General features: G+C 43.5%; 1 protein-coding gene across 1 annotated transcript in view; it reads right to left on the bottom strand.

Annotated features, from left to right (window-relative positions):
* Window positions 1-5854: 5854 nt before the first annotated feature.
* Window positions 5855-10783, bottom strand: part of Slamf1 (signaling lymphocytic activation molecule family member 1) — a 37922-nt gene continuing 32993 nt past the window's right edge. Inside the window, exons 6-7 of the mRNA XM_005339361.4 lie at window positions 9212-9292; window positions 5855-7513 (exon numbers count right to left, since the gene is read on the bottom strand). Of these exons, the coding sequence (XP_005339418.2) occupies window positions 7463-7513; window positions 9212-9292 (132 nt within the window). The 3' untranslated portion in view covers window positions 5855-7462. The remainder of the gene's footprint in view (window positions 7514-9211; window positions 9293-10783) is intronic.

Raw genomic sequence — 10783 nt, 5'->3', positions numbered from 1 at the left:
TGTTTCCTTCACGATACCATTATTATTATTTTGCAGTACTGTGGATTGGATCCAGGGTATTCTACCATTGAGCTACCTTCCCAGTCTTTTTCCACCACATCATTCCCAGTTATTTTTATTTTTTAATTTTAAGATGGGATCTTGCTAAATCAACCAGGCTGGCCTTGAAATTACGTTCCTCCAGCCTCAGCCTCTTAAGTCGCAGGCTTATGCCGCCCTGACTGGTATAGGAAATTCTTTATAATAAACTGATAAATGAGTTTTCTTGGGTGAGCTGCTCAGGCAAATTAAGTGAACCCAAAAGAAGGGGTTGTGGGAATTATGGTTGATAACCAGCTGGTCATAAGCCCAGGTAAAACAACCCAAGGCTTTTGGTTGGCATCTACATGGAGCATGGGGACAGGGTGCTGATCCCTCAGTCTGTGGATCTCCAGGTAGACAGTGTAACAGCTGGATTGAATTCGAAATACCTAGCTGACCTGGCATGGTGTCATCCCCGATGCTCCGGAGGCTGAGGCAGTATTGCAAGTTCAAGGCCAGCCTCAGCAACTTAGTGAGGCCCTAAGTGATTTTGTGAGACCGGTCTCAAATTAAAAAAAGCTGGGGATATAGATCAGTGGAAGAGCACCCCTGGGTTCAATTCCTAGTACAAAAAAAATTGTGACAGTGGATCATAAATTGTTCAGGCTGGTCTCAAACTTGCAAATCCTCCCGCCTCAGCCTCCTGAGTCACTGGAATTAGAAGACTGTGCCACCAGGCTTGGCATCAAGTGACTGTCTTGTCCTCCTTGTAATCTCTTGTCTTCTGTGACACTAGGAGATCTTATTTGCATCCTTGGCAGAGTTTTGAATTCTTCTGCCTTTTAAATGTGGGTGTTACATTATCAATGGCTTTTTTCAATCCTTCCTAGTCTCAACTTCCAAGTATGGCTACCATAGGTAAGGATCATATCTTGGTTCTGTTATATTTATTTATTTTTTGTTCTGAAACACAATGTCTCATCTTTTGCGGCTTCATGGAAAATTTTGACTTCATTTCCATTGTCACTTCAAACTTTTTTACCTAAAATAAGCTTACCCACCTTATTTCCAAGGCTGAGTCGCACACACCTCCTACATGCTTACCGAAGACCCTTCACTTCCTCTATCATTAGGGTGATTACACATCCTAGCCATTGTTCCAGTGTAATTATTGTCATTTCTGTGTGTGTGGTACTGGGGATTGAACCCAGAGGTGCCTTACTGCTGAGCTATAGTTCCAGCCCCTTTTAAAAAATTTTGGGACAGGCTCTCACTAAGTTGCTGAGGCTGGCCTCAAACTTTCAATCCTCCCATTCAGCCTCCAGAGTTGCTGTGATTACAGGTGCCTGGAGCAGTGTAATTAATAATAGCATCTCCTTTTATTTTCCAATGAGTCCCAGGAGATCACATAGTGATAAACTTATAGTACAGTTGTGCGTTACATCAGGAAGTTTCAGTCAACAATGGACAACACACATGACTGTGGTCCTTTGGGATTCTAATGGAGCTGAAGAATCCTCATCACCTGTTGAGACTGTAGTAGTTCAGCACATTATTCACGTGTTTGTGGAGATGCTGCTACAAACTTGCCATGCCACCACTCACGTGAAAGTACAGCACATACAATTATGTGCTGTACATTATACTTGTATATGTGTGTGGTACCGAGATTGAATCCAGGGGTGATTTACCCCTAAGCTGCATCCTCACCCCTTTTTATTTTAATTTTGAGACAGGATCTGAATTACCCAGGCTGACTGTGATCCCTCTGCTTCAGCTTCCTGAGTAGGTGAGATCACAGGTTGTACCACCAGTGCCAAGCTTTAACTTTTTATTTATTTATGTATACATATATGTTTATCATCATTATTTTGATATTGGGGACGTAACTCAAGCCTGCTTTGTCACTGATCTACATCCTCAAGCCTTTTTATCTTTTTGTTTTGAGACAGGGTCTCACTGAGTTGCTGAGGCTAGCCTCTAACATGTGATCCAGCTGCCTCAGCCTCTTGAGTGGCTGGGCCTACAGACATGTACCAGGTTCAGCACATAATACTCAATGATGATAATGAACAACTATGTTGCTGGCCTGTGTATTTACTACACTATGCATTTTATTATTGTTTTAGAGTGTACACCTTCTGCTTATTGAAAAAAAAGTTGAGCATAAAGCAGTATGCACGTTACACCAGCCGCAGCCTCATGCATCTCATGTTTACTACAGCTCTTGTGCTTGATTTAGTCTGTTTTTTCTGTTTGTCATGAGCCTAGGAGGAATAACCTATATATGTTTTAATCATAGATATATGACATTTGCATATATTCATAACATATATCATATATATAGCCTCGACATGTAGTAAACTACACCATCTAGGTTTGCGCAAGTCCATTCTCTGATGATTGCACAATAATGAAATTGCTTAATTGCAATTAATTTCTTGGAAAGCGTCCTCACTCTTAAGTGACATATGGGTTTGTTTTAATTGTGTATGTTCTTAGCTCCCACTGGGTGTCAAACTCTGATGCTTAGTAGGAACTTAATTATTTTTGAAATATTGCAGTTGACTGTGGTAAAAAACCTGTCATCAATTCATGTTGGGCCACCTTATCTCTGAAGACAGGGGACCACTCTCTCTCCAGCCTGTGAGTGTCAGAACTATTGAGCATCTAGTCACAGTTTCAGCCAGTTGGATGCAAAGGAGGAGCTGGTGGGGACTCTGGGTAGGGCGGAGTGTATTGCCACACTACCCCCTTGTGGCTGTTGGGTGGAACTGGTCTTGGGCATTGAGATGACAGATTGATTTCATAGTAGGAGTATGTTTTTTTAAATTGGTGCATTGTAATTATGCACAATGGTATGATTCGTGATGCCACATTGATACCTGCACACAACATAATTTGATCAATCGCATTTCCCAGAAACTTCCTTCCTCCTCAGCCCTGATCCTTGATTCACTTTCTCTACTGATCTCCCTTCTACACTGTAATTATTATTATTTTCATTAATGCATTATAATTACCTATATATTCCCATACACACATGGGATTCATTGTGGTATATTCCTACATGGACATTGCATCATTTGGTAGATATCTTTCTCTAGTACTTCCTCATGCCCACCCCTCCTCCCTCCTTCTTGGTCCCCTTCCTCTACCTACTGGTCTCCCTTTTATTTTTGTGAGATCCCATTTTATTATTATTATTATTATTATTATTATTATTATTCCCCCATCTCTAGCTTCCACGTTTGAAAGAAAATGAGCCTTGCTTTTCCGAGTGCAGGTTATTTCACGTAGCATGTTGTTCTCCAGTTACGCGCATATTTTTAAAGAGCTGCCTGTGTAATTCTGGTATTTAGGTGACCTTGAAAAAATTGGCAGATTTAGGCCATGCTTAAGTGGCCAGGTGTTCACTTTCAAAGTATGATTGTTGACAGATCTACTTCCTGGTATATACAAGTGTACTCAGGCCACTCAGAGCGAACGAGGGGGACCAGCATATCTCTGTGTTAGTAGTTCTCAGAATGAAAAGATTTTGCCCACCAGGGGAACATTTGGACATGTCTGGAGACAATTATTTTTCAGTGCTGGGGATTGAACCCAGGGTGTCACACAATCTAGACAAGATTCCTACCCCCGAGCTACAATCTTAGCCCACGGAGGCAATTCTGATGGTCATGATCAAGGACAGGGAACGTATTACTGGCATCGAGTGGGTAGAGGTCAAGGATGAGGCTTAACATTCCGAAATCCACAGAGTAACCCTCATGACAAAATGTCAACTGTTGCTCTAATTGAGAAATCTGCTCTAGATTTCTACTCAAGGGGAATTTGAGGCAGTTCCAGAGAAAGGGGATTACTGTGGCAGGGACCAAAATTAATCACTCCTTGAACGCAGTTCTCTACTGTGTGGGAAGGGTGGTTCCTGAGCTCCGGTCAATGGCCCTCATTCCCGTTAGGAAAGGGAAGAGCTCACAGCTCCTTCAACTGAGGCAAAGATACCATCTTCAGGGTTTCATAACCAAAGCTGTGGAGACCTGGATTGTGCAGCCTGTCCAGCCATAGGTCCATCCTCCAGGAAACCCAAGACAAAAGTGAAAACTCCTTGGTCCATTTGCTGTATTTTATTCATTTCCAAAAAGCAGACACGTAAACATCAGGAGGAGAATAAACGCGTGGTGGTGGCTTCCCGGCCGGCACATGCAGGCATCCTGTAGTCATCACATCTTTGCTCTGTCACTCTGGAGGAAGCCTGGGGCTCCACCCAGTTGTGTTGCAGAACATCAGTCCCTTCAAACCGAGAGTCAGCCTGTTCCTCCTGACTTCTCCAGAATTCAGATCAGCTAGGTCAAAAGAAAACCACCTTGGAGGTGGAGCGCGGGGAAAGCTGACTTGGGAGTCTCTGCTTTGTTCTTTTAAGTCTGAGGAAAATGTTAGTTCCAGCTCACTCACAGTAGGTGTGGGGGAAGCCAGGGAGAGATTACTGCTTTTCCTCCCACAACCCAGGCCTGGCGCAGCAAGGCGTAAGAGATGGCCCCAAAGAGTCCCTCCAAGACAACCTCCCTCCTCCAGGAAGTCTGGAGCCTAAGGATTCAGAAAAGTGGGAAATTGCCTCTCCTCTCACTTTGTTTCTGCCCTCCCACCAAGTAGAAGTCAGTCCCAGGAGAAACCCAGTTGTTGGGAGCGGAGCTTCCAAGTTTTAGAAGTTTAGAGGTTTTTAGAGTTTGTTTTATTTTGGCTGTATCGGGTGCTGGTGAGCTATATTCCCAGCCCTTCTTTTAAAATTTCGATACAGGGTCCCAACCAAGTTGCTGAGGGTTTCACTAAAGTTTCGAGGCCCTTGCTAAATTGTTGCTGCTAGCCTCCAACTTGCAATCTTCCTGCCTCAGCCTCCTGAGTAGGTGGGGTTACAGGTGTGCACCACTGTGCTCGGCTGAGCCTAAAGTTAGGTAAGGATAATGCAGTGAATTTTTTTTTTTTTTTCCTGATCAGCATCTGATTGTTACTTCTTCTACTTGGGAATTCCCTAACTCCTAAAAGGCAGAGCTCATCAACCACTACAAAAGTGGAAGGTGCCAACTATCCAATTCTTGGCCTCCCCTGGAGACAGGAATCTGTGTAAGTCTAGGATTAGCCACTCTCAATTCTCAAACTTTGAATTAGAAGCTAGAAATAAAAAGATGAAGAAGGGACTATGGAGCATTCATTTTGGTGACCAGTAACAACAATATTGAGTTTCTAAGTCCTGAGAGTCCAATGTCTAGTGCTGGGGACTCAGGGCCATGAAACTGTGGTGCTCTGGATGGTCATCCCTGAACTAATTTGGTGTGGCTTGGTTTGGAACGGGGGATTGAACCCAGGGGTGCTTTACCACTGAACTACATCCCAGCCTTTTTCCTTTGAGGCAGGGTCTCTAGGTTGCTCAGGCTGGCTTTGAACTTGAGACTCTCCTGCCTTAGCCTCCTGAGTTGTTGGGATTACAGATGTGCATCACCACAGCTGACCGGGGCTTTATAATTTTGGCTATGGTCCTGACCCTTTTTCCTGCTCACTTTCAAAGCACAGTTTTGCAGAGTCTCCCAGCAGTTATTGGAACTAACTGATATCTTTTCAATAGGTTCCTTTTCTGCATAAAACAGACAAAGTCAGTTTGTGTTGATCACAACTAAGAAACTATCACAGAAGTTGGTACCAGGAAAGGGGCACCGGAACCTCAAATGTAAATTGGCTGAACAGAGAAGGTAAGAGACAAAGACTTCATAAAGAATTTTGCACTGGGGAGTTGGTGCTCCTTGTTAGACAATGAAACAATGATTGGTAATTCATTTATTTATTTCTTAAATTATTCACCAAGGTCATACAAGAACCCTTAAGAAAAAGAAGCCCTTATTTTGAAAGATGGCCTGTCTAAAAGGAGAGAACAGGAAGAAACCGGGAGTTTACTGAAAGAGGCTCTTTGCGTTTGCAGCCAGGAATCAAAGTGATTGATCATCCAGTTACTTGAAACTGTTGGGTCAAAATAATTTAATTCTCCACTTGAAGGTAAATTTAGCAAGAAAAGAGGTATTCAGGAAGTAGGAAGTGCCTTGTTGTAACTCTGACCTCCAATTTCATATGAGGCGTGGGATGTAAATGGGTTCAGAACCAGCAGAGAGTCTTAGCTGAGGCTCCCAACTTGTCACTCAAGGGAGTAAACAGAAACTAAGGAATCCATGAATTTAAAAATCATTTTAGACAATGGTGGTGGAATGTGATGGACATCCTTATCCAAAGTACATGTATGAAGACATGAGTTGGTGTGAACATACTTTATATACAGAGATATGAAAAATTGTGTTCCATATGTGTAATGAGAATTGTGATGCATTCTGCTGTCATGCATGTATTTAAAAAATAAAAGCAATTAAAAAAATCATTGTAGAGCCAGGTAGGATGGTGCATGCCTGTGATCCCAGCAGCTTGAGAGGCTGAGGCAAGAGGATTGCAAGGTTGAGGCTAGCCTCAGCAACTTGGTGAGGTCCTAAGCAATGTAGGAAGACCCTATCTCAAAATAAAACATAAATAAGGGGTGGGAATGTAGCTCAGTTAGCTCTGTTAAATTGCTCCTGGATTCCATCCCTAGTAGCAATAAACAAACAAAAAAATTATTTTAGGAAGTGAAAAATCTCCTTGGGACAAACAAGTTCCTCTGAGTATCTCAAGTTACTTTATATTAGAATCACTGAACACTCAACACTTAAAAACAACTACGACAACAACAACAACAACAACAACAACAACAGAATGTTGTTTGTGCAAAACTATACTTTTAAAAACCTTAGAAGGTTTCCACTCTACTGTTCAAAGCTCCAAGACCTTAAAGTCTTTCTTTCAGTTTATTGACTTTTTTTTTAAGCTCCTGGGTTTTGCATCTAAAATATCAAATCTCTTAGCTTCTTTTATAGAGCAGTCTTAGAGTGTTTTATGTATAAGAGAATTCACTCTTCAGAGAGAGAAACTGAGGTGCAGAGCCTTGATCCGGTTGGAAGGTGATCTGGATCCGTTCCCAGGACAAAGGACAAACAAGACTTTGGGGCTGTTGGTCGGCCAGCTGGGACAGGCACTAGATGTCCGGGCTTTCTGTTTTTGAATTTTAGTGTCCATCCCAGGGACGAGTGAGAAGTCTGGAAGTCTGGACTCACGTTCTCCACTAAAGCTGGAAAACTGTATCCAGTAGCTCTCAGTTCTGTGTCTGCGTTGGCTGCAGAGCAGGCTGAACACCTGGGAAGACCCACCTCCATCTCCGACTCACAGGCATGGGTGAAGAAACACCACCACACCGTGGATGCGAACATGGTACAGATGTGCACAGTGTCTCAGGGCCGGGGGCCAAGTTCAGTGTTTTTGTCTTTGGTACTCCTGTTTTCCTTCGGAAAGTCTCTTCCCTGGGTCTGTGGTGTCAGCTCTCTGGAAGGGTCACACTGGCATAGACTGTGATGGGATTTGGTTCCTGTGGGCAAAGCAGGAGGCTGTGAGTGGAGGGATGGGGTGATTGGAAACATCGCTTAGAACAAAGAAAAGGGAGGAGGAGTCACAGAGCACAGCAGTTTGCTCAGAGTCTACCACAGGGCATTGCTGAAGGCCGCACTTGGGTCCCCAAACCACTGCCCCACTTTCCAAGCATAAGCGTGTCATCAGAGAGCTTGGGGGACCTTTCCCCAGTCAACGGAGGACAGGCGCTCAGTGCCCTGCCTTTCCGTCTGCTCTCTTCTCTGCCTTTATTAGGAACACCATTTGTAGGCATGGGGCACAGTTTGGAGAGTTCTAGATTAGTGAGCTTTAAAAAGGGCTAGCAGTTGTGGCTCAGTGATAGAGCTCCTGCCTAGCATGTGTGAGGCACTGGGTTCAATTCTCAGCATAAATAAATAAATAAATAAACAAATATCCAGAAACAAATAAAAAATATAGTTTTTTTTAAAAGGCTAGCAAGACCTAAAGTGTGATAGGAGAAGTGGTATCAGCAAGAGAGAAGGGTGGAGGGGAGAAGAGGATTCTGGGCAAAGAACCCCCAAGAGGGTAAGGAGAGTCACAGAAAGAAAGAGAAAGGAAGGGGCAATGTAGGAGGTTTTGCTATAAAATATAACATACTTTATTTTTCATTAAAAAAAACTACGTTCTTTTTTTTCAAAGCCTTTTAAATCAAATTTATATTTTTACTTCCCTCTTGGATTTGACAGTGTACTGAGAATAGATCTTAAGAGGAATATCTATTTGGAACAGGGCACCTCTCTGGGCACGTTTGGGTGCATGTGCAGGAAGAGCTTTGAAGAAGAGAGAGAAATGTAGAAATATTTGTGTCTTTGTGCCTCTGTCATTCTGTCTCCCCTAATATTTCAGTCGAGCCCAACTGGAGCCAAGATTTCAGCTCTGAATTTCTTTCTGTTCATCTAGTGAAGGAGAGAATCCTGTCCGACGTTAAGCGCAATCCATGCCGACCTTGCAAGCGGGTGGAGCAGGTGGGTCTCGGGTTGGGGTTTATTAAAGCCTATGCAGAGCGTCAGCCCTAAATACTCTGATTAAATGTGGCAGACAGTGTCTAGGCATGAGCATTTCCACGAAGATAGTTTTTTTTAAATGAAATTTCATTCTTGATTAACGTGTGCCTATTCACGGGCTACCACATCAGAGTTCAACAGAAGGCAGGAGCAGTTTTACAAGGCTCCCCTGGTGATTCTGTTCTACAGGTGGAGTTGAGAACTGTTGGACCCAAAGTCCAACCCCTAAACTTAAGTACGCACAACAATCACCTAGAAGATATTTTTAAATGTGTGAGTCCCTGGGTCATCTCCATCGATGTTCTGATTTAACAGAGTTCTAGGTGGGAAGGCCCCAGGCATCTTTATTTTTAACAAGTGTGCTAGCTCTGATGGGGTCTTTACACGACTCTCAGAGAAACACTAGTGCAAGGAGTAAGTCACAGTTCATGTCACAAGGAGGAGCAAGGAGTTTCATGCAAGCCCTAGAACCGAGGTCACAGCTCTCCCTTGGCTGACTGCTTGCCATGGGCTACCTTCCAAGTTCAGGACTCACCCATCTGTTCCATTTCAACACCACAGAAAAACAAAACCCAAACCCGCTCCCCGCCCCTTCCCCTCTCTACCTATTCCCTCTCTGCAGCGGAAAGGCACCGAGAGATGCCTTCTCTTACCTGGACTGGCTCTGTGGCAGCCACATAAATGGTGGTGCAGGGGTCCTCGGCTGGCAGGGGGTCAGGTTTCTTCTGAAGAGTCTGCAGAAGAAGCCAAGAAAGAGGTTAGCTGGGTGCAGAGTCCGTTCCCATGCCACTCCCCCCACGGAGAAGCCCACATTCCAGTAGTTCAAGTTGAAAACTTAGAGTCACTTGGTCCAACCTCCTTTCTAGGTGGACATTCTCTCCCCAACTTCCCTGGAACCCAGTTCTCTAGGCTTTGCTTGAAGTCCCCAAGTGACATAATGGAGCTCACAACCTCCCAAGGTATCCTCATTCCCTTAGCACTACCCGTGGTCTTTTAAAGTCTCCCCCATAGTGAACTGAAATTGGCGTGGCTCTTATGGGGCAGCCAATGAGGATGAGTTCTCAATAGGGATTAGGCCATCACATGCAGAGTTTGTTCTACCCCACGCTGCTGTCCCCCCTATTCCTCAGCCTAACGTATGTCTTTTCATTTGCCTCACAACCACTTTCTATGCCAAATATTGACAAAGAAGCTAAAGTGCAAGGAGATCAAGTACTTTCCTAATAAATACATGCATGAAGTATCAAAACCAGGAGTCCTACCAAGGTCTTTTTTTTTTTTTTGGTACTAAGAATTGAATCCAGGGGTGCTGAGTTACACCCTCAGCCCATTTCATTTTTATTTTTATTTTGAAAAGGAGTCTCACTAAGTTGCTGAAGCTGGCCTCTAACTTGCAATCCCCCTGCCCCAGCTTCCCAAGTCGCTGAGATTAACAGGCCTGCACCACATTAGGCCTACCAAGGTCTTTAACTTAAAGAGCATTCTCTTTCTATCACTACTCTCCTTTGGTTTCCTCAATTTATAATGACCTATCCTTTACTTAAGTTCCTCAGGTATTCAAAAGTTTCATTCACACATTCCGGCAACTGAATGCTATATTTAAGATACTGATATATTTGTATGTCATTTCCCCAAACAGATCGTAAGTTCCTTGAGAAGTAGCCTATGTTTATTTGCATTCTCCACAAAACAGTGCTGGGAACATCACACACACACACACACACACACACACACACACACACACACACACCCCAAAACAACAACAACGACAACAAACTAATAACAAAAACTTCAGTTGGCCTTTGTTGGTATTGATTTTTTTTTTTCCAGTAGTCAAGATTGAACCCAGGGGTACTTTGCCACAGAGCTACATCCCCACCCGTTTTGGTTTTTATATTGAGACAGGTCTTGCTAAGTTCCTGAGACTGGCCTCAAACTTGCAAGCCTCTTCCTTCAGCCTCCCCAGTTGCTAGGATTATAGGCATGCACCACTATACTGCACTGATATTATGTTGAATGAATTAAAATCCGTAATACCTGAGTGGAATGAAATTGGCCAAATTATGTTATGGGCCTATGCAAATAGGTGACAATGAATCCCACTACCGTGTACGGCTGTAATGTAGCAACAGATAAATCAATCAATAAAAGAAATCCACAATGCCAGGACAAGTCAGTGTAGGGATAAATTGAGATCCTACCCCTGTGAGATGGGAATGGCATAA

Source organism: Ictidomys tridecemlineatus, chromosome 11 (genome assembly GCF_052094955.1).
Source record: "Ictidomys tridecemlineatus isolate mIctTri1 chromosome 11, mIctTri1.hap1, whole genome shotgun sequence".
Lineage (NCBI taxonomy): Eukaryota > Metazoa > Chordata > Mammalia > Rodentia > Sciuridae > Ictidomys > Ictidomys tridecemlineatus.
The sequence above is the reverse complement of the archived record's forward strand: the minus strand, read 5'-3'. Positions and strand labels throughout refer to the sequence as shown.